This window comes from Hylobates moloch, unplaced genomic scaffold, assembly GCF_009828535.3.
Source record: "Hylobates moloch isolate HMO894 unplaced genomic scaffold, HMol_V3 SCAFFOLD_14, whole genome shotgun sequence".
In the NCBI taxonomy this organism is placed as follows: Eukaryota; Metazoa; Chordata; class Mammalia; order Primates; family Hylobatidae; genus Hylobates; species Hylobates moloch.
The window spans coordinates 74,056,593-74,080,872 of NW_026652289.1; the positions used below are offsets into that span (position 1 = coordinate 74,056,593).

At 38.7% G+C, this 24,280-nt stretch overlaps 1 protein-coding gene across 2 annotated transcripts in view; it reads right to left on the minus strand.

Annotated features, from left to right (window-relative positions):
- Positions 1 to 797: 797 nt before the first annotated feature.
- The window catches only part of BUB1B (BUB1 mitotic checkpoint serine/threonine kinase B), a 61,063-nt gene continuing 37,580 nt past the window's right edge, over positions 798 to 24,280 (minus strand). The window contains exons 10-23 of one of the 2 annotated variants that reach the window (XM_032174455.2): positions 22,417 to 22,529; positions 21,784 to 21,899; positions 21,158 to 21,207; positions 19,670 to 19,730; positions 19,449 to 19,554; positions 15,679 to 15,953; positions 13,376 to 13,509; positions 12,246 to 12,386; positions 11,811 to 11,911; positions 9,257 to 9,406; positions 8,430 to 8,572; positions 4,263 to 4,434; positions 3,365 to 3,471; positions 798 to 1,357 (exon numbers count right to left, since the gene is read on the minus strand). In XM_032174455.2, coding sequence (XP_032030346.1) covers positions 1,162 to 1,357; positions 3,365 to 3,471; positions 4,263 to 4,434; positions 8,430 to 8,572; positions 9,257 to 9,406; positions 11,811 to 11,911; positions 12,246 to 12,386; positions 13,376 to 13,509; positions 15,679 to 15,953; positions 19,449 to 19,554; positions 19,670 to 19,730; positions 21,158 to 21,207; positions 21,784 to 21,899; positions 22,417 to 22,529 — 1,865 coding nt within the window. In that variant the 3' untranslated portion in view covers positions 798 to 1,161. Of the gene's footprint in view, positions 1,358 to 3,364; positions 3,472 to 4,262; positions 4,435 to 5,310; positions 5,396 to 8,429; positions 8,573 to 9,256; positions 9,407 to 11,810; positions 11,912 to 12,245; positions 12,387 to 13,375; positions 13,510 to 15,678; positions 15,954 to 19,448; positions 19,555 to 19,669; positions 19,731 to 21,157; positions 21,208 to 21,783; positions 21,900 to 22,416; positions 22,530 to 24,280 lie in introns of those variants that run through there. The other variant, XM_058427716.1, reaches the window with a different exon arrangement.

Genomic DNA, 24,280 nt, shown 5'->3' on the forward strand with positions numbered 1-24,280 from the left:
ATTCTGACCTCCTGCTTCCTCAAATCTTTCAAGCAAAATTTCCTTTTATTCCTTCACTGACTCTTGCCCCCTCCAAGTCATTCTGCATGTAATAGAATGGGGATTATTCCATTTCTGAAAGGTTGCTAAACCCTGTTCAACACATTTGCTTTTACTTTCTAAGAGTCACATTCCTAATCAAAAGACCCCAGCAGCAGTGCCACTAGATTATATAAATAGACCAAGGAGCTTGGTGGATAAAAGTGAAAGCATTAGGGCCAGGCATGGTGGCTCACGCCTGTAATCTCAGCACTTTGGGCGGCTGAGGTGGGCAGATCACTTGAGCCCAGGAGTTCGAGACCAGCCTGGGCAATGTGGCGAAACCCCATCTCTACAAAAATACAAAAAATTAGCCAGAGTGGTGGTGTGCGCCTGTGCTCCCAACTACTTGGGAGGCTGAGGTGGGAAAATTGCCAGAGCCTGGGAAATCAAGGCTATGGCCTGGGCAACAGAGGACACCCTGTCTCCAAAAAAGTGACAACATTAAAACATAAGCCACGTATACAATCATGCCACTTGAAATTGAAGGATATTTGGTCTTATGCATATCATCTTACCTACTTTTCAGTCTAGACCACTTATTGGAAGGTCAGACCCACCTAAAGAAATAGTTGGCTACTCTGTCTCGTCACAACCCTATTGTAACAATTCTAAGTCTAGGATACATAAATTTCCATGGCAAAATAGCTCCTCTCTGCAAAATTAAGCCATTTGTTATTTTAGTTTGCAAAAACTACATGACATGTTAGAAGCACAAATTTAACAGATACTATTTTATTATTTACAAAATACATGGTGATCATAAGAGAACATTTTACAAATTACAAATGGGAAAAGTACAGGGAAAAGTAGAGACAAATGGGTTAAATAACAAGGTAACCATTTGTAATGAGCCTGTTTAGAATAAAATAGTTCTTCATAAAAGTTAGACAAGGCCATGAGTAAGTATATCACTGTGTAAAAAATGTCAATTACTTCGAAATATACCTCTACCACAAAGTAGAACAGCAACAGTAGTGCATCTAAATGTGTCCTAAATTAAATTACAGCATATACAGTTTCAGTGTTCCACAATACAACCATTGCTCCGAGGCAGCAATCTGTGAGACTTGATTGCCTAGCTCACTGAAAGAGCAAAGCCCCAGGACTAGTTAACTTCCCTACCTTCCATAAGGCTTTGTTCAGGTGACTTTGGAATGTAGTGTCAAAAACCCCATTCATTTCTGCTGCAAGTTCCCCAAGAACAGACACTGTGGCCTCATCATTGGCATTCAGAATCCGCACAAAGAATTTATTCCACAATTCACCATCTTTTAGCCTAAAAATATATAAAACCATTTCCATCAAGATTAGGCATGTGAAAATTATAATTCCTTTTAGTTTAACTCAGTGGTACATTTATGCACCAAAATGGTGTAAGGTAATACCTAGAACTCTAGGGTTAGAGATCATTCAAATAGTCCTTTGAAAGCCCAGGGAAGAACTACAAAAAAGGGCTACCATAGTGGGAAAAGCCAAGATACAATGCACATAAAGGGAAAGAAGATCTCTCATCTAAATCTATAAATTTCCTCTGTGTACTAAGACATAGCACTTTTCTTCTACAAATAGAAGAAAAAGGAATTTTATTTCCTCTAACTTTCCTAGAGTCTAGGTCATTAAAAAGGCTACAGCTTCTTTCTCCTACCCCAGTAGTGGATCATCTTTACAATTCTCTGATAATCATAAGCTTCACTAAAGTAACTACTGCTTAATATATTTGTACCTTTGCTTGTTATTATTTTCTTTTGATCAGAGAAACTTCCCTTATTAGATAAGGCAGGGCTGTTAGGAAACCCCAACTGACCCCACTTGTTTCTGCTTGTGTTAGCCAGACCTGCCTGGACCATAGCCAAGTGGACATGCCTGTATCCATCCTATATGTCTTAACATTGTATTTCAAGCCTATTTTTAAAAGTTCATGTAAGAGACAACACTGGCCAAGTTCTGAATTAAATGAAGAGAAAAGTACAATTCAATTATTCAAAGATGAAAATAGAGAAGGGGCATTAAATCTTCAACACTCATTTTTTTTTTTAACCAAAGAATATAACAATAGGTGACAGACTGGCAAACTTAGGCTGGGAACTTATTTGCTAAGATAAGCTAAAGTGGAACATAGATACTTAAGTTTTTTTGAGACGGAGTCTCACTCTGTTGCCCTGGGTGGAGTGCAGTGGCGCAATCTCAGCTCACTGCAACCTCTGCCTCCCGGGTTCAAGTGATTCTCGTGCCTCAGCTTCCTAGGATTACAGGCATGTGCCACCACACCCAGCTAATTTTCTTGTATTTTGAGTAGAGACAAGGTTTCGCCATGTTGTCCAGGCTGCTCTCAAACTCCTGACCTCAGGTGATCTGCCTCGGCCTCCCAAAGTGCTGTGATTACAGGTGTGAGCCACCATGCCCGGCTGACTTAGTAAGTTTTATGAGCAGGCTTGAGGGAGTACTAAGGTTCTGAGACCAAGCAGTGCTTATTAAGAGACCACTTACTTCTTCTCCAGGAGATTCAGTTATCTGGTTTGGTTCTATCCACTTATTAAATAAATAATAGCCTAAAATTAGCATATAGTTTAGAAATGTAAGTCTTTTCAAAGGATGCTTATTAACTTTTGGTAATAATTGCTATTAAAAAGGAATTTAGGCCAGACACGGTGGCTCACACCTGTAATCCTAGCACTCTGGGAGGCCGAGGCGGGCAGATCACGAGGTCAGGAGTTCGAGATCAGCCTGGCCAACATAGTGAAACCCCATCTCTACTAAAAATACAAAAATGAGCCAGGCATGGTGGTGCGCACCTGTAATCCCAGCTACTCAGGAGGCTGAGGCTGGGAATCACTTGAACCTGGGAGGCAGAGGTTGCAGTGAGCCGAGATCGTGCCACTGCACTCCAGCCTGGGTGACAGAGCGAGACTCCGTCTCAAAAAATAAATAAATAAATAAAAAGGAATTTAAGGCTAACACCAATTGGTTAGAAAATTATTCTTATGAAATGTTTCTTTTCACATATCTAAACAGGGAAGCTTCCATACTATAGCCGTAGTCTGGAAGATACAGCTAGATTCAGAATGATGTCCTGAAGTCTGAATAGTTTTGAATCTTATTTTTAGTGAGCAGTTCCTTTTTCCTGCACTAGCTGCTCTGCTGATACTCTAATGAAAACTGGCTGAAACTACTGGAATCATGGCATTTGGATTAAAAAACTAAGGCTGCCAAAGCAGAGATAGCACCCAAGAGAAACAGAAAATTATTGGGACAGGCAGAGACCCTGACATTTATCAGTACTTACTCAGAAATATTTTGGCTAAGTTTCCAGAAGGACCCATCCCAGAAGACCTGCAGGTGTTCCTTGAACAATAGTAAATGCGCTAAATCTGCTATACCAAACAGGTCTACCTGAAATCACAAAAAGCACCATCAGCTAAAATAATTCTCTGCCTCTACCATGGCAGCTTATTTCGGTAGGAAGTTGAAAGGTATTACAGTGCTTAACTAAGTTTATTTTAAGACATACATTTTAGTAGACCATTCCTCACCCTTACAGTAAAGGGAGAAGCTCTCCAAAGAAGTGATCAATAGAGCCGACTCTAGGAATTATCCTTAAGAACAAAAGATGAAATATTTGGACTATCACATTCAAATTTGTAGACCTACTGAGTTTGCATGAACTCCAGCTGTGATCGAAATGGGGTCCACATGATTAGTTCAGGTTCGTGCTACATATTCAATCAGCAAATGTCTTATGTCTAAAGCTGAGTTAGAAGGAATTTCGGCATATAATGCCACCATACAAAAGACTTTTACATTTGTGCTAATGTTCTTTTTATATACATTACTTCATTTACTCCTCATAACAATTCTGATAAACACATAGCAGAGACTGTTATCCCTATTTTACAGAGAAGATCACAGAAAATAACTTATAAAAGATTACATGGGTGGTAGGCAGTAGGAATGGCCTTGGCACTCGGTTACAGAGTTAGTCATGTGTTTGCACGTGTATGTGTATATTCTTCAATGCTGTAACACAAAAATGTTACATTTTACTTGACTTGGTGATATTTGAAAACTAGGTCATCTATTCTAGGAGAGTCAATATCAGTAAACACTAGCTTTTATAGCTTATCTAGATAATAAAGAGATTAAGAAACCCTCTCCATATTTGCTCAGGCTTATTTTACACTTACCTGGTAGGGAGAAGAACAGTTAGCCAGGATCTTTTGTCCTTCCAGGATCTGTACAGTCCGAAAGCCGCTGAGGGTAAAAACATCCAGCTGCACCCTAAGGTCAACACTGTAGGAAAAGTCCACTATCTTCAAAGCTTGATTGTTCTTGTTACAATCATAGGGATCGTGGATTCTGAGCCCAGATTTAAGAGAAGGAGATAATAAAAATAGGCCATGAAAGAAGCTGTATAGCTGGTCTTCAAAAAAAAAAAGGTACCTTGGGTACATCTTAGCTATGCCAACAACTCCCTCCAGTGGTTAATTTTGAAAATGCACCTGTAAGACTCAGCAGTGGCAGTGTCCAAGGAATGCGGAAGGAATGTCACCAGTTTGGTGACACAAAGTATATTTCAATCAAGGTGCATGGCAACCATTAAACATTTATCAAGCTTCCATGTTATATAAAGTAAGTATGGAAGCAGAGGACAGGCTTCTTCCCTGTACACATTAACACATACAATTGCAATGATTTATACACTGACAGGAATTATGATGGAGGAAATTAAAATTTTATAGGTGTCATAGCCTTTCTTGTTTACTATTCCAGATAGGCTTTCCAAGTATTGTTTAGATTCTTCCTTCCAGAGTTTAATGGAAAACAATGCAAGTCTGTTTTATAAAGTCCTGTCTATATTGTAAAATTTCTTGTAAAACACCATTTTATCTTACTTATTTGTAATTCCAGTTCTTATTTACTAAAAAAACCTTTATAATACTAATTAATTATCAATTAATTTTGTTTTCCTTGGGTTTATCTATCCTATGCAATAATGCTATTCTCCAAGGAGACATAGGAACTGTTTATAAATGAAAAGAGTGGGTTTTCATGTGTTCCTTTTGTCTGTTTTTCTCAATTAATTCCCTCAAACTCCTGATATTGGTACAATATTCCTAAATATAGTCTTTAACTACTCCAATTACATACCTCCACAGCACAGAATGATCTATGTATTTTACTTTAAAATTGATAACTGCTCCCATTTTTCCTTGGCACAAGAGCCAACCTTTTTTGGCCACCATAAAACTATACTATAACAAAAAAAAAATATATATATAGTATATATATATTGTTACAATCATAGGGATCGTGGATTCTGATATATATAAAACATACATATGTATTTTATATATATATATTACATGTGTGTGCGTGTGTTTTGTTTGGTTTCTTAGACAAGGTCTACACTCTTGTCACTGAGGCTGGAGTACAGTGGTGCGATCTCAGCTTAGTGCAGTCTCTGCCTCCTAGGTTCAAGCGATCCTCCCATCTCAGCCTCCTGAGTAGCTGGGACTACTGGTGTGTGCCACCATGCCTGGCTAATTTCTTAATGTTTTGTAGAGATGAGGTCTCATTATATTGCCCAGACTGGTCTTGAACTCCTAGGCTCAAGTGATCCTCTGCCTTGGTCTCCCAAAGTGCTGGGATTACAGATGAGTCACCATGCCCAGTGTAATTGTAAAATATTTATATAACTTTGGAGGCATAGGAAAAAATGTTTCATAGATTAATAAAAAGAAGTATGCATGAAGGTGTCCTAGCCCTCTAATCAGCTACTCACTCACTGTTACTTTGGGTAGGGCATTCCATTTTTTTGGATCTCATTTTCCTCACAAAAAATATGCAGAAACTAAAGTAAGCAACTAAACTAAGCAATTTCAAAAGGTTCTTTCTGGCTTTCATTTTATTTTTGTAGAGACGGGGTCTTGCTATGTTGACCAGGCTGGTCTTGAACTCCTGGCCTCAAGAGATCCTCCTGCCTTTGCCTCCCAAAGTGCTGGGATTGCAGATGTGAACCACTGCATCCAGCCCTTTCTGGCTTTTGTTGTTGTTTTGTTTTGAGACGGAGTCTTGCTCTGTCACCCAGGCTGGAGTGCAGTGGCACGATCTCGGCTCACTGCAAGCTCCACCTCCCAGGTTCACGCCATTCTCCTGCCCCAGCCTCCTGAGTAGCTGGGACTACAGGCACCTGCCACCACGGCTGGCTAACTTTTTGTATTTTTAGTAGAGACGGGGTTTCACTGTGTTAGCCAGGATGGTCTCGATCTCCTGACCTCGTGATCCACCCGCCTCGGCCTCCCAAAATGCTGGGATTACAGGTGTGAGCCACCACGCCCAGCCTCTGGCTTTTCTTTGAGACAGAGTTTTGCTCTTGTTGCCCAGGCTGGAGTGCAATGGTGCAATCTCGGTTCACCACAACCTGTGCCTCCTGGGTTCAAGCAATTCTCCTGCCTCAGCCTCCCAAGTAGCTGGGATTACAGGCATGCACCACCACACCTGGCTAATTTTGTATTTTTAGTAGAGATGGGGTTTCTCTATGTTGGTCAGGCTGGTCTTGAACTCCCAACCTCAGGTGATCTGCCCGCCTTGGCCTCCAAAAGTGCTGGGATTATAGGCATGAGTCACTGTGCTCGGCCCCTTTCTGGTTTTTAATTCCTTATGAATCTATGTGAAATTTCTGATTAAATTTGATAAGCAGTGACAAAGTAAAAAGCAATGCCTCTTTAATACTATGGACTTTCCTAGAGCCTCTGGTGGCCGAGAGAAGGGTTATCACACTTCATTGGACCACAAATGCCCAATTCTAAAAGGCTTAGAAAAAACCTCTGCTTCCAATTTCCATAGCTGTGGGAATTTCAGCACTGTCATTTTAATGTTAAGTAGAGTGAAAATATACCAGGGGTTCTCATATTTGGAAATTTGGGGAGATTTTTGGTGGTCACAACGGCTTAGGGGATTGTTACTTGCACTTAATTGGGTGGGTGGGGGGAATAGGAATATAAAACATCCTGCATTGCTTGGAACATACCTCACAAAGAATTGTCTCATCCAAAATACCTATGGTGCCCTGGATGAGAAATGCTGCTACATTATGTCTGGGAAAGCCTTTGACTCTGCTATCTCAGGGGAGAAGGTGGGATTCTCTAGTTCTTTTGGTTACAATCACAGGAACACATTGAGGATTCTTTTAATTTCCATGTTAACTATAATTTAGAGTCTAATTCAATCTCTTCTGATAGATTAAGTATTCAGAAGAAATGTAAAGAATAAGTCCAGCTATTAGTGTATACCAGTGGCCTCAGAAACAAAGTTAACACCTCACCCAAGACATAGGGTTGGGCAGACAGAGCATCTTTAAACCAGGCTGCTTTTACTCAAATACTATAACACCAATGATCACTAAAAGAACGTAGTAGTCCTCTAGTCCTTTTCACAAAGCAAAAATGTTGGACTGTTTTTGCCTAGTTAATGCCTGAATGTGATCTGTATTTTCTCAGTCCTTAGTATTCATTTATTATTTCCTGCTCTGTGCTCACCCCTTGAACCTGATGGACACACTGGGTTTAATTTGAACACTAAGACCCATTCCTTGGCATAGTTTGTATTTGAACTCTGGGTTTACCCACTTCTCTTGACTAACAGGTCAATTAGGCCTGACTTAAGCTTTGGTCTATGAAACTGAGTAGTGCCTTGATTTTGCTGGCATCCTCGCTAGATTGGCACTGGTCCCACTCAAAGAATGACTAAACAATCCACTTTATATTCCTCAAAATATTCATATTTTATATCTCATCTTGACATATATCATCACGATACTCAGTGATTAATTCTTTTATCTGATTTAATCTATTTCCTCAGTGTGTTTATTTCTTTGAATTATTTTAAACTATTCTTAATGATTTTTGACTTTTAGGTAAATACTCTCTTAACATAATATGTTCCTCGATATGGCGTTTATCAAAAGGCTTTAAAAATTGGCAACTTAGCTGGGTGCAGTGGCCCACGCCTATAATCCCAGCACTTTGGGAGGCTGAGGTGGGCAGATCACTTGAGGCCAGGAGTTTGAGACCAGCCTGGGCAACATGACGAAACTTCATCTCTACCAAAAAATACAAAAAATTAGCCGGGTGTAGTGGTGCACGCCTGTGGTCCCAGCTACTAGCGAGGTTAAGATGGGAGAATTGTTTGAACCTGGGAAATGGAGGCTGCAGTGAGCCAAGATCATGCCACTGTACTCCAACCTAGGTGACAGAGTGAGACCCTCGCCTCAAAAAAGAAAAAAAAAAAAGTGGCAACTATCCATGTTTTAAGAGAAAGCTGATAGAATTATAAGAATGAAAAGGACCAACCTGTTTCTGAGAATCAGACTCCTTGGACTCAAGTCACCATGGACTATTTCTGCTTTGTGTAGCTTCTCCACTATTGTCAAAAGGTTATAAATAATCAACACTGTTATTTCATGGGTAATATATTCACTGTGTTGGAGAAGATCCTGGAAATTGAAGGACAGAAAACTCACTATTTCTCAAGTTTGGCAGATTGTAGTTATACTCAATACCTTGAAAACTGACGGCTTGTAGTCTTCCTTGTTCTCTACTGGAACGTAGGCACCTCTGTAGACTGAGTCTATGTCCCAGTTTTAATAATACTGCGATCTCCCATAAGATTGTTTGTAAGGATTTAATGACATAATGATGAAGGGCATCAAGCATAAGCCTGGCCCAAAATAGGTACTTAATAAATGTTTTAAAATACCCTCATTCCAACCATTTTTGAGAATTCATATTATCATCAAAATCTGTAGCAAACCTTCTTAAGAACAAACCAAAGAGTAAAATGACATATTGTGTCTAGGTTTTAAAAACTATCCAGTGGGGGTAGTATAGCTAAAACAAGAGTGGCCATGAGCTAAGATTATCATAGATGACTAGTTCATGGGAGTTCATTGTACAATTCTACTTTTATTTATGCTTGACAAGTGACCAAAAAAAGTTAAAAAAATACCAAAGAGATCTTTGGTCAAAATAACTTGAGAAAATTATCAATGCTTTTAACTTATACTTGAATTGGTCTATTTCTAGAAGATTGACAGGAATTTTGTACTAAATTCCTTTGCTAAATGGAGCAAAAATCTCTCTACTTGAGGACTTTAAATTATGTTTTTAGTATTACAGACCTGAAGGGTGAAGCAGTTTATATATTGGTGCCAAACAATACAGCCATCTTGATACTGATAACAGCTGCACAAATGATCAAAGGCTTCATTTAAACGTTCCTTTAACTTGAGGTTGATATAAAAGTCCCATGGGACAGGTTGAGAAGATACCTGTAAGACATTGTATTTTAAAAATAAGTTCAATTAAGTCTATGGTTATGGCTGGCAGGTTGATACACATTCCTTCCAGCCCTTCTGATAGAGAAATAATAAAGAGATACTTTTAAAGGCATAAATCTACTATAAAACACACAATAACAACAAATTCTGGAAAGAGGATAAGCTGGAAAGAGAACAGGAGGTAACAATCCAATTAGAATAAAAACTGATTTTGGCAGAAGAGAAAGCTGAGCTACATTTACACTACAAGGCTATTTTCCTATATTATATAACTGGCAGCACCAATTACCCATGGAAGTGAGGCTGCGGGTGGTGCTAAGACAGGAGTGATCGAATCCCATTTAAGAGGAAGGTAGGCCTAGTGCAGTGGCTCATGCCTGTAATCTCAGCACTCTGGGAGGCCGAGGCATGTGGATCACCTGACATCAGGGGTTCAAGACCAGCCTGACCAACATGGTGAAACCCCATCTCTACTAAAAATACAAAAAATTAGCTAGGATTTTGGTGGCGAGTGCCTGTAATCCCAGCTACGCAGGAGGCTGAGGCAGGAGAATCCTTGACCCTGGGAGGCAGAGGTTGCAGTGAGCCAAGATCGTGCCATTGCACTCCAGCCAGGGCAACAAGAGCAAAACTCCGTCTCGAAGAAAAAAAAAAAAAAAAAAAAGAGGAAGGTAGACTCCAGCTTCCCTCCTCTGCTCCCATAGCCCAGCCCAGCAACTACCTCTCCCCTATTCTCGAAGTTCAGAAGTTTATTACCTAGTGAGTATAAAACAGAAGGGCTCTGGACTAGAGGGCACTAGGCACCACTGAGGGGGTTAGAAATAACATGGAAAACAGGAAAAAGTATATATATCAGATGTTATATATGCAGCAGTTAAGATGTTAAGATGCACCTCCCTGCTCTTCCATTCTTCAGACCAATTTCCTCACTCAGATTTCAGAAAGCTAGCAGCCAGGCTTATATGCTCCAGGCAGAAAATTAGAAGTCTTCTCTGAGGGAGAAGACTTCTCTGATCAGCTCAAGAGAAAAGATCTAAAGATTGGAGGGTTTTCCAATAAAATGGCCAAGCTAGATCATCCTACATTGAGGTCCACAGCTGTCAAGGTCTTTCCATATACACAGAGCTTTCAATGTCCCATACTTAAATATGAATAGAGAGCCAAAGACTTGAAGAAAGCCTGTAGTGTGAAAGAGATCAAAACAGACAAAAAAAAAAAAAAAAAGAAGAAGAAACAGATGACAAAGGGGGAAAAAAATTTTAAAGTATCATTAGTACTTCAGAAAGATAAAGAATATTCTATCTTTGAAATGAAGAATAGAATGCTACAAAGAAAATCCTGAGAATAAAAAAAAGGCTCTTGAAAATTAAATATAGAAATAAAAACCTAGTAAAAAGACCAAAAATATTAAGCTGATAATATACTCAGAAAGTAAAGTAAAAAGACAAAGAGAGAATATAGGAGAAAAAAAAGTTAAATTTTTAGAGGTTCTGTCCAAAAGATGCCATATGCACCTCTAATAAAAGGAATTAGAGAATAAGAGAACAGAGAAAACTGAGGGGAAAAAATACTTTTCCCACTGAAGAAAATTTCTCAGAACTGAGGGAATTAACAGATTGAAATGGCCATTGAGTACCTAGCACATAAGTGACAACAAACTTATGAAAAAGCATGTAATTGTGACATTTCAGAATAGCGGGGACAAGAATAAGATCCTATAAGGATCCAGAAAGAGGGAAAAATAACTTCACACAAAGCTTTGAGACTCAGAATGGCAAAAAAATTCAAAAGCAAAGTTAGATGCCTGTAATCCAGTTCTTTGGGAGGCCAAGGTGGGAGGATTGCTTGAGCCACGAATTCAAGACCAGCCTAGGCAACACAGAGAGGCCCCCGTCTCTACAAAAAATAATTAGCTGGGAGTGGTGGTGTGCACCTATGGTCCCAGCTGTTCCAGAGGCTGAGGTGGGAGGATTGCTTGAGCTCAAGAGGTTGAGGCTGCAGTGAGCCGTGATCATGCTACTGCACTCCAGCCTGGATGACAGAGACCGTGTCCTTTAAAAAAAACAAAACAAAACAAAAAACCAAAGATAAAAAGAAACTAGGTATCCAATATAAGAAAAAGGTAATGTGAATACCTAGGATGATAATAAATGGAAATTCCAAGGTGATTGTGGGTGGTGTTTGTGTGAAAGCTAATGTATAACTTGTCCAGATTGGAGCAGGCCAGAAAGTATCAGCAGAGATTTCCTAAAAAAAATGAAACTGAAAGGATACTTAATATATTTGGACATATTGAGAGAGATTATTAGAAAGATTTGATGGTAACATGAGGACAGTTATTGCTTCAATCCATATTATTTACAAAGTAACTGGAATTACAAAGAATCAGTCCCACCTTTATTATAGTTAATTCTGCAGAGTTTCTTGGCGCCACCCAGAATAACTTGTAATCTTCACATATTAGATATTCTCGTTTAATGCAGTAATCCTCGTTACCTGTAGAGAAAGTTTGATTCCATTTCAAAATCACTGTGAACATATACAGCCCTCTAGCTTTTACCTCCTGGTTTAAGGGATAGAGGCACTGGTGTATTTGCCAGTTAGTAGTATCTAGAATACTTTTAAAAATAATTTGTTAAAAATTGTAAGAGGAGAAGACATAATTCCTATTATTAGGACATGAAGTTACTGATGTGTCATCCTGTATATTGCTTTTTTAAAAAATACAATCTAGGAATATTTACAGTGCTCAAGCATCAAGCTTAAGTACAAATAATCACTTATTTGTATACTGTCATGCACCAGAGGACATGCGTTCAATGGTACTTACCTAATTCAATTTCCTTCTCAATTTCCAACTTAGGCATTGGTCTGTCTTCTACACACAACTCTGCAGAGGCACTTAACTCTGGTAGGGACTTCAGTAGCTGTCTGCGATACTGTGAACACCACGGTGACTGAGTAGGGTTTTCTGCCAGTGGGAGGGAAAGGTGAAAAGATATCACCAAAAAAAACCTAATGCTTAAAATGGATATTATAACAGAGTAGAAGAAAAAAAAAATCAAGATGACACAGTCAGCACTGTTAACTACACTCACCTGTCTCAGGTGTTTATGAAACTGTGTTCACTTCGTACTAATCTATTCTAGAAATTTCACAATTTATGGCAACTTCTTTGAGACGGAGTCTCGCTCTGTAGCTCAGGCTGCAGTGCAGTGGCGCCATCTCGGCTCACTGCTGCAAGCTCCGCCTCCCAGGTTCATGCCATTCTCCTGCCTCAGCCTCCAGAGTAGCTGGGACTACAGGCGCCCGCCACCAGGCCCGGCTAATTTTTTGTATTTTTAGTAGAGACAGGGTTTCACCGTGTTAGCCAGGATGGTCTCGATCTCCTGACCTCGAGATCCACCTGCCTTGGCCTCCCAAAGTGCTGGGATTACAGGCGTGAGCCACTGCACCCAGCCGGCAACTTCTTTAAGAAAGAAAAACACACAGACTGGGCATGGTGGCTCACACCTATATTCCCAGGGAGTGGGAGGCTGAGGCGGGAGGATCCTTTGAGGCCAGGAGTTTGAGACCAGCCTGGGCAACACGGCGAAACCCCGCCTCTACAAAAAATACAAAAATTGGTGGTGGCGCAGTTGTGGTCCCAGCTAATCGGGAGGATCCTTTGAGGCCAGGAGTTTGAGACCAGCCTGGGCAACATGGCGAAACCCCGCCTCTACAAAAAATACAAAAATTGGTGGTGGCGCAGTTGTGGTCCCAGCTACTCGGGAGGCTGAGGTAGGAGGATCACCTGAGCCCAGTGAGTTTGAGGCTGCAGTGAGCTGTGATTGTGCCACTGCACTCCATCCTGGGTGACAGAGTGAGATCCTGTCTCAAAAAAAGAAAAACATACAGCTCAGTTTGCTGAGATAAACAAGTGTTCACTAGACATGGATATAGTGGTATGTATAATCCTACCTGAAGTCTCATTAGTAAGTTCTAGTTTCTCAGGAATTTGAAGACATTTGATGGAGGAGGTGCTTGCAACTGAGGCAGAAGAACCAGAGAAGCCAGAGGAGTGTGTGGCTTCACGACTGTCTTCAATAATTGGGCTAAAAGAATAAAAAATAAGTTAATTCTTATAGGAACAATATATATCAACTTTGTTATAATTTCATAAATTCTTAATGTATACATTTTTCTTTTTTTGAGACAGAGTTTTGCTCTTGTCACCCAGGCTGGAGCACAACTGCACGATCTCGGCTCACTGCAACCTCTGCCTCCCGGGTTCAAGTGATTCTCCTGTCTCAGCCTCCTGAGTAGCTGGGATTACAGTCACCTGCCACCATGCCCAGCTAATTTTTGTATTTTTAGTAGAGACAGGGTTTCACCATGTTAGCCAGACTGGTCTTGAACTCCTGACTTCAGGTGATCCACCCGTCTCAGCCACCTAAAGTGCTGGGATTATAGGCGTGAGCCACTGCACCCAGGCTTAATGTACAAATTTTATAATTTCATGTTATACTTTTATTTTTTAACACAATAAAATTTAGGTTTAAATAATTTATAATTTGTTATCAATTTATTTGATAGTCTCATTTTTTTTTTTTTTTTACTTTTCATTTTATTTTTGAGACAGGATTTCATTCTGTCACCCAGGCTGGAGGGCAATGGTGTGATCACAGCTCACTGCAGCCTTGGTTTCCTGGGCTCAAGTGATCCTCCCACCTTAGCCTCCCAAGTAGCTGAAAGGATGTAAAACAAAAAAGCTAATATCTGGGACTACTTGGGAGGCTGAGGTGGGGGAATCACTTGAGCCCAGGAAATGATAGCTGGGTGAGTGCTACCATGCCTAGCTATTTTATTTTTGTTAGACACAAGGCATCACTTTGTTCCCCAGGCTGGTCTTAAACTCCTGGCCTCAAGTGATCCTCCCACCTTAGCCTCCCAAAGTGCTGGGATTATAGGCAAGGGCCAATGCACTCAGCAATAGTCTCATTTTTCAAGTCCATTATTTCCCCAAATCAGAATCTAGGTAACCTCCTTTAAACCTGGTGAATAAGCCATGTCCAGCATACATTTCTGGATTTATGCTTTATTTACCTATAGTAAATATCTACTCTATATTCCATAATATTGAGAAACACTAACATTGACACTTTCTTCCTCTTTATCCTTTCTCTGGACTTTTTTTTCTTCAAGAAGAAAAGGTTAGGCAAAGAAAAGAGAAACCCACATCATGCAATGTGAATACATGCTAGCAAATGTGCTTAAAAGCCTGTAGGGAAAAAGTTTCAAAAAAAAGTTTTTTTGAGTAGAGCCATGTTGACCAGGCTGGTCTTCAACTCCTGGCCTCAAGTGATCCGCCTCCCTCAGCCTCCCAAAGTGCCAGGATTACAGAGGTGAGCCACTGCATCTGGCCTCTCAAAATGTAGCTTTAAAAGCAAAAATTGGCCATTAAAAAGTATTCCTAAAACTGGAATTAGTTAAATTAGCTGACCTAAAACAAGGGTCAGACCCTGGCTGTAAGCCATTCCCTCATATCTATTCCATAGTTCATTTCCACCTCTCTATCAAAAGATAGTTTTTTAAAAAACACATCTCTAGTTACCTATTTAAAATTCACATAAGCTGGCCGGGCACAGTGGCTCACTCCTGTAATCCCAGCACTTTGAGAGGCCGAGGCGGGTGGATCACCTGAGGTCAGGAGTTTGAGACCAGCCTGGCCAACATGGCGAAACTCCGTCTCTGCTAAAAATATAAAAATAAGCCAGGCATGATGGTGCACACCTGAAGTCCCAGCTACTTGGGAGGCTGAGGCAGGAGAATCGCTTGAACCCGGGAGGCGGAGGTTGCAGTGAGCTAAGATAGTGCCACTGCACTCCAGCCTGGGCGACAGAGTGAGACTCCATTTCAATAAATAAATAAATAAATAAAATTAACAAAAGCTATCCTATCACTATTTTAAACTCAATATTAAAGAAAAACTAAATGCCTCCTTTTTGTCAGTCATGTACACTTTGCAAAGTTTCCTCAATGGTACTATACTCCTCTCAGACCACTTAGTTTTTTACCATCAAAATTTATTTAATCCTCACATCCAAATCAATCACTAAGTCCCATTGACACTTCATCTGGGGCAGCCCTACTCTCATGTAAAGCACTTAGCACAGTACCTGGCAGTTAGTAAGAACTTGATAACTGATGACTATAACTGGCAAGCACATGCAGAATAAGAAAGTAAGCAATCTGGTTTGTAAAACCTGTAAATCCCCAGTCACCTCAGCTTCTTGATGCTGAGAGTCTGACTGTAGATAGTGCCACAAGCTGTCTGCTGGTCCTCAGAGGTCTTCACATCTAGATCCTCTTCCGGTAACAGTCTCTCAGGATCAGAAGGGAGATCCTTCGAGGACATTATCTCATGAAAAGGAGTGGATACAAAACGAGCTGCTCTGGCAAAGTCACAAGTGTCTTCTGGGTTAGGACAAATTGTTACATTTCTGAAGCCTGTGATAATGGCATCCTCGCTCAAGGGTTCAATTCCTGTAAATTCATCCTGAAATAAAAACCATATAAAGTTTAGCTAAAATATTTCAATACATGAAGAACTTTTTTACTGAGACACATTAGCTCAGAGACATAGGGTACAGAAATAGCATATCAGAATATCTAGGCAAATATAAAAAGGTTTTTATATCATGAACACAGTAAACTATACTTCATCCAAAAAATGTACCAGGAAGATTCTCCATACAAAGAAAAATATTGGGCAATGGTTTTGTTCCTCAACAAATTTCACCTATGAACTAAAGCACAAATACTATTTTTCTTCTGGCTTTCACTTAGTAAATATTCTAATAATTTGCTATCCTCGTAGTTTTTAGGTCTTCTTCCTCTATGCTACATACCTAATTTTTATTTATTTCTTAAAGATAATTCATGTATGTCTGGTAGGATATATGCATAGCATATTCTATGCATTTAAAAAGGAATTTTAAAACCAGTGAAACTGTAGCATTCATGATACTCTGTATTGCTCTTTCTCATACTTTTTGTATTTCTTCCTTCCTATGCTATTAAAAATTCTTTAAAAACATAATGGCCACATTGTGGGTCTATAAGAAATTAACCAACTTTCAGGTTATTCTGTTTTTTACTAGTTTAAAACTACTTTCTCCTTATACATAAATCTTTATAAACACTTTAATATTCTTAGGATTAATTCCTAAAAGTAGAATTGTAAGGTCAAAAGGTTATAAACACTAAAGTTCTTTATCTGTATTACTTAGCTGTCCTCAGAGATTATACCACTTTACATATTTACCTGTAGTATACAAATAGTGTCTATTTGATTTAACCCATAGGGATACTAGAGATTAATTTTCTAGATCATTACCAATTTGACACATACTTTGAATTTCTGACTTAGTAACTAAAGGTGGGAGGTACATCTGGAAGAAACAAAGTATAGTTAAAAAACAAATTATAGGCCGGGTGCAGTGGCTCACGCCTGTAATCCCAGCACTTTGGGAGGCTGAGGTGGGTGGATCACCTGAGGTCAGGCACTCGAGACCAGCCTGGCCAACATGGCAAAACCCCGTCCCTACTAAAAATACAAAAGTTAGTTGGGCATGGTGGCAGGCGCCTGTAATCCCAGCTACTTGGGAGGCTGAGGCAGGAGAATTGCTCGAACCCAGGAGGTGGAGGCTGCAGTGAGCTGAGATCACGCCACTTCACTCCAGCCTGAGCGAAAGAGTGAAACTCAGTCTCAAAACAAAAAAAAAATTTGGCCAGGTACATTGGCTCACACCTGTAATCCCAACACTTTGGGAGGCAGGCTGAGGTGGGAGATCACTTGAGCCCAGGAGTTTGAGACCAGCTTGGGCAACGTGGCGAAACCCTGTCTCTCCAAAAAATAAAAAATTAGCCAGGCATGGTGGCTCACACCTGTAGTCCCAGCTAATTGGGAGGCTGAGGTGGGAGGAATGCTTGAGTGCAGGAGGCAGAGGCTGCAGTGAGCTGAGATCATGCCACTGTACTCCAGCCTGGGTGACAGAGTGAGACCTTGTCTAAAAAAGAAAAAGAAAAAAAAAAAATATATATATACATATATATACACATATATATGTATTTATATATGTGATTAAAGTAAAATAGATGTTTATAATCTATACATTTTATGCAAATACTACTTATGGCCCTATTAGCTTAGACATTTTAAATATGATTTTTTTAGGGGATGAAAATTCTGGTAGGTACTTATCAACAAAATTCAAGTAAAAGACTGGTTAAAAAAAAAAGGTAGATGAAGTTGGACTCCTTTAACAATTAAGCGTATCCTTGAACAGCTGAATCTAGAACCACTGCATCCAAATCTAGCCTGTTCATCATGTTCTCTGGTGGTTTACTCCAGAACACAGTATGTAATTAATTACTCTTACATCACTGTCTTTTCATAGCAGTCAGTAGACTAACTGTATCAGAATTATCTGAGAAAGTATTTTTAAAAAGACAAAAATACGTATTTGGACTTCTTCCCTGGAAATTCCAATGGCACCTAGATGGAATGGGGCTTAAGCACTGTTAGTTACAAAAGACTCCCTAGTCTCTTCTGAGTTGATGGAAATATTCTGTATCTTGATATGGGAAAAAATTGCATGGAAAAATTCATCTAGCTGTACAATATTTGTGCAGTTTACTGGATATAAAATATACGTCAACAGAGAAGAAACTAAAATGAAGTGTTTTTAAAAAAACTTCCTCCAAATGATTCCCTAGGATGTGGAAAACACTGCTTTAAGTCACTAAAGCTACTGCTCACATCACCCCTTAAAAGTCTTCAGATTAAACATACTCAATTGTTTTCAGTCTCATGACAAGCTTCCAGAGGCTGGTTTGAAGAGAATGATTTTTCCTCCTTAAAACTTTAATAAAATGCCAATGATAAAGGTTATTTGTTTTGACTTAAATGTCTCCACAGGGTCTTTTTACCTTAAGTATTATGTCATTAGTCTATAGTGGTTAATATAGAACATTACTGAAGAAAAATGATTGGCCCACATAACTTTTGCTTTGCCACAAAAGGTATTTTATATAAAAAAGAACAAATGTCTTTTGCTATGTTGGTTAAAAAATTAAAAGTACAAAAGGCTTTAAAATTAGTGATTTTTCCCCACTTATAGAGATATAATTCATATACCATAAAATTGACCATTTTAAAGTATATTTCAGTGGTTTTTAGTAAATTCACAAAGTTGTACAACCATCATCACTATCTAATTCCAGAATACTTTCATCACTCCAAAAAGAAACCCTATACCCATTAGTAGTCACTCTCCATCACCCTCTCCCTAATCCCCTGGAAAACCTCAATCCATAATACCTTTGCCTATTCTGGATATTTCATGAAAATGAGATCATATAATGTGTGGTGTTTGTATCTGGCTTCATTCACTTGACATAACGTTTTCAAGGTTCATCTATGTTGTGACAGGTATTAGTACTTCATTCCTTTTTATTGCCAAGTAATATTTCATGGTATGGATACGTAACATTTTGTTTATCCATTCATCAGTTGATGGACATTTGGGGTTGTTTCCACTATCATGAGTAATACGGCTATGAACATTTGCGTACAAATTTTTTGTGTGAACATGTGTTTTCAATTATTTTGAGTATATACCTGGGAAGAGATCTGCAGGATCATATGGTAACTGTGTTTAACATTTTAAAGAGCTGCCAAACTGTTTTCCAAAGTTTCCAAAATGGCTACACCATTTTACATTCCCACCAGTAATGTATGTTCTAATTTCTCCACAACTTTGCCAACACTTGTTACTGTGCGTAATTTTTTATTATAGCTATCCTAGTGGATATAAAGTAGTATCTCACTGTGGTTTTGATTTGCATTTCCCTGTTGAGTAATAATGCTGAGCATCTTTTCATGTGCTTAATTCAAGTCAGTGGTTTCAATTTTAACCTTAAGCTTTTGTGGATTTGAATAAACAATCCACTAGCCCATTTACATTAACTTAAGGATCCTGCTCCTTACACAAACATCTGGAGATATGTCTTCATTTGAGATGATGCTTTCTGAGGTTTTGAGAACTGCAAGGGGTCTTCGTTGAGCTGAAACTCGTGGGGGATCTGCAGGAGGACTGGAAAAAGACATACCTCACTTAGCAATTTTTTTCATAACAGTAACCCCTAATTTATCCTCACTTATAACAACAGAAAATTCTTAAGTAAAAACAAACAAACAAACAAAAGTACCTTTTATTCTTCTTTTCTGAAAGAAGAAACTCATCAAAAATGGAGAAAGGTATACTGGGACCTAGAGAAAGAGAGACTAGATATATACTCTAGGAGTAAATGCTTTACTCTTCAAGACAACCAGATAAATTAATCAATATTTTGTGTTGTTTGAAAGCAGGAAGGCAATCTGTTTTTTTTGATAACAAAAAACTTCAAACATATAAAAGGTCATTAAACAATTTACGAATTACCTAAATATAGACTATCTTGTTCCATTTAGATTCTCTACCATTGTCACTACTCCCCAAACCCAACCCAACAGCATTATTTTAAAGCAAATTCCAGACATGTCATTTTACCTGCAAATATATCAGTATATATTTCTGAAAGAGGCTTTTTAAAAATCCCATCCCAAAACATGATACCTACCTATAAAATGAACAATTTATGAATATATATATAATATCAAATGTCCAGTGAGAAGTTTCATATTTTACCAATTAAAAAAATGTTTTGGCCGGGCATGGTGGCTCACACCTGTAATCCCAGCACTTTGGGAGGCCGAGGTGGGCAGATCACGAGGTCAGGAGATCAAGACTATCCTGGCTAACATGATGAAACCCCGTCTCTACTAAAAATACAAAAAAAAAATTAGCCGGGTGTGGTGGTGGGCATCTGTAGTCCCAGCTAGTTGGGAGGCTGACGCAGGAGAATGGCATGAACCCAGGAGGCAGAGCTTGCAGTGAGCTGAGATCGTGCCACTACACTCCAGCCTGGGTGACAGAGCGAGACTCAGTCTCAAAAAAATATAAATAAATTTAAAAAAATTTTTTTTAAAGTTTGCTTGAATTGGGGATGCAGAGTTAAGATCCGTATACTGTGACTGTTCAAATGCCTCTTAAATCTCTTTTATTCTATAGAGTTTTGGGGGGAATTTTTGTTGAACAAACTGGGTTGCTAGCCCCATAATGCTGGATTTTGCCAATTCCATCCCACTGTGTTGTTTAACAACGTTCCTCCATGCTTTATATTTCCAATAAATTGTCTGTTAGAAACAGAGGTTTAATTAGATTTTGATGTTTTTTATTTTTATTTTTGCCAAACCATTTACAAGTAGATATTCATGTTTCACCACTTTTAACACGTTTCGAAGAAAAGAAAACCAATTTGAATATAAAATAGCTTAAAATTTTTTTTTTCCCTGAAAAGAAACACTTTCCTTAGTGTCTTTGCTGTTTAGTGTACAGTAACTAAAGTATAAGATTTGGTGGTTAGTGTAAATTTAAAATTACAATTAAACCAAATATTTTGAAGCACTGAGGAATCTTTAAAAACATACTCTTTCAAATGTCTTTCCTATCATAAAGCATATGCTTATACTAAATTCCTAGTATCCTGGTCCCCCTGTCTTTCAATCCCTTTATCATAATTAAAAATATTTACCATTTATTACATAATACATTTGTTGTCAGCAAGTTCTTCTCAAGGCTGTCAAATACAACTCACCTTTAGAATGAGGTTGTTCCTGCCAAATGTTCTCCGCAAGTGAAGTTTCTCTGTGAAGAAACTTGTTTTAAATCATGTGCTCAATACCCACAGAAAGAACTGTTTAATTTTTAAAAGTCCAAGAGGCATTTCCATTAAATATAATATTTATTCCAAGATAAATTATTACTGTCAATCCAAATTCTCTTAAAGAAGATGGAAGCTTTGGTTATCAAAAATGTTGCAGAAATATATTTGATAATAGATGTCAAGTTGCATTAATAGTATAAGCAGATTACAAAATGGTAAGCTGCCATTTTTATAAAACAAAACAAAAATACAACACAAAAGAAGAGAACAGAACAGTGTTAATGGTAGTCATCTCTTAGTGGTAGAAATGGGTGATTTTGTTTTTTAAAAACATTATATGTATTTGTTTCTATAAGAAACATGTTTCTTCAGTGGAAAATAGTCAATGCTCTGTCCTCCCTCATCAGCATCAAAGCTTACGTTGTGACAGAGACTTATAAAAACGATGTCTCGATACTGTAAAAGTCAAAGAGACTTCAAGGCACTAGAGAGTCAAAGGTTGGTTCTAAATGCCCTCCTATACGCATTGTCCCTTCCACCAATGTAGTCTTACTTACCTGGCACAAGAGTTTACTTGACAAACAGAACTGGATAGAGTCATTCCTGGTATTTTCTGAGACTCAGAAGCAATTTGTAGTTTAGTTGTTTCCTTTGTAGGCATCGTCTCTTCTTGCTGTTTGCATTAAATAAACAAAATCAATGTCCCTCCCATCCAGAAAATGCTATTTTCTAGCTCTAACATTAGCTTTACCGTACTCTTTCCCTAGACATCCACTAACAGTACAAAATGAGTATACCACAAAAGTCATTTCCAATGATTTTTATTCCTACTCTAAACCGGTACTGTTGTACTCAACTGAGCAGTGCCAGGCAAATACTAAATTTCTTTAGGCAATCTCATTTTAATGGAACATAGCTAGAATAAAAAGCTTAAGCCAGAATTAACAACATAATGACTTGGAGTATAACTAAGAAGTTAATAAACTGCACCACTTATTTCACATGCCACAAATTCCATTTGAAGTCACCTGTTAAATTACTTTCCCGCTCAACTTTCCTGCTACTAACAGCTAAGAAACTACCAGAAACTCTAAGTGGGGGTTGGGAGGACTTTAACCTTCTATATTTTTATAATGTTTAAGTTTGTTTCAATAAATTTTAGTTTTGTGTATTGAAAAAAGAAAAATTACCTGATCACCTGTTCTTTCTTGCTGAGTAGTTTGGATTTCTTTTAGCTTCTTCTCCATCTCTTCAATCTGTTTCTGCATTTCTGCTCTCTTCTCTGCACTGGTCAATAGCTCGGCTAGAAACAGTAAAGTTGCTTGAGGTATTATTCGTCATAGTAACTCATTCTGTCAAAAACTGCCTTTGGAGCTCATCTCCTCAACATATACGTTACTAATACAGATGAAGATGATTTAAGTGGACCAAGGTCCTCAACTTGTGGTCTAGGCCTCTATTCTTTTCTTTATCCATTCAATAAAAAAATAGAATACCTTTGAACAACACAGGTTTCTACTAAAAGGAAAAAAACATTGAATACCTACTATGTGCCAAGCACAACTCTGAGTACTTAGGTTTCAGTGGTACATACTACAAAGTCCTTGGTTATGTGATGCTAACATTCAAATCTGGGGGAAACACACACACAAGAAAATCAGTTTAGGAAAAAGAATAAAATAGGTGACATGAGAATGTTTGACTGGGTAGGGAGATGGAGGCCAAGGGAGGGCTACTTAAGACCAGTGATCAGGGAAGATCATTCTGATAAAGTGACATTATTAAGCTGTAACTTAAATGTTAAGGGGCCAAAGTTCTGGGGAAAGATTCTAGACTAACAAACTAGGTGGCACAAAGGCCCTAATGCAGGAAAAGACCACTGTGTCTAAGAATCCAAAGGAAGTCCAGTGTAGTTGCAGCAGAGTAAGAGGGTGAATAGAAAAAGATGGGGTTGGAGAGGTAGGCAAAGGCTAAGCCACATGGAGTTTTGTTTGTTTTTGGAGATGAGGTCTTGCTATATTGCCCAGGCTGGTCTCAAACTTGTGGGCTCAATCCTTCTGCCTCACCCTCCTGAGTAGCTGGGACTACAGGCGCATGCTACCATGCTTGGCCATGCAGGGTTTTGCAGGTTAGGGTAAAGAGGCATAGATAGTGAGCCATGTGCTTATTAGTCAATTAATGAATGATAGGGTGTGACTGAAAAGTCTGAGGTGAGTACACTAAGGAGGCTCAGGAGATAGAAAAGAATTAGAGGACAGAAATCTGAAAGAAGCTAGAGTTTTTGAAAGAAGAGGGAAAAAATGATTTGGAAGTGCCACGCAAAGAAAAAACAACCTTTGTGTAGGCCTTGAGTGTGGCTTCCTCTTTTCTTGTATTCTTCCCCGAGAGTAAGTAGTTAGCAAGTCTTTGAAGCCAGTTTTTGACAGTAACTAGAAACTGCATTTATTGAAATGAGGATTTATATAAGGGTACAAACTTATACACAGATGGGAATTTATACAAGTTCATGAAATAGATTCAGAGACCAGCTTAGAAATGAGTATTAAGGTCTGCATGGTGGCTCATGCCTATAATCCCAGCACTTTGAAAGGCCAAGGTGGGAAGGATAGCTTGAGCCCAGGAGTTTCAGACCAGCCTGGGCAACACAGGGAGACCCCATCTCTCTATTTAAAACAAAACAAAACAAAACAAAAAAAACATAATAGAAATGAGTACTAAAAAATTCTCAGAGGTCAATACCTTCTTATTCCTAATTAAATCCCATCTAATCTAGAGTAGGTCCTTCTTTGGCTAGTTAAAAACAAAATGTACCTTTTCTTTTTCCCATAGAGATGAGAATTCACCATGTTGCCCAGGCTGGTCTTTTTTTCCCCAAAGTGCTGGGATTACAGGTGTGAGCCACTGTGCCTGGCCCTAAAATGGACTTTCATTTTCCTTCTATATATCTGGTACAGACTAAGCTTTTCCCTTAGGAAGCAGTTTTTATCTAGATACCTAGTTCCTTTTCTGGTTCATATTTGGCCACCCTCCTAGCCTATTTCTTTGCTGGAGTGG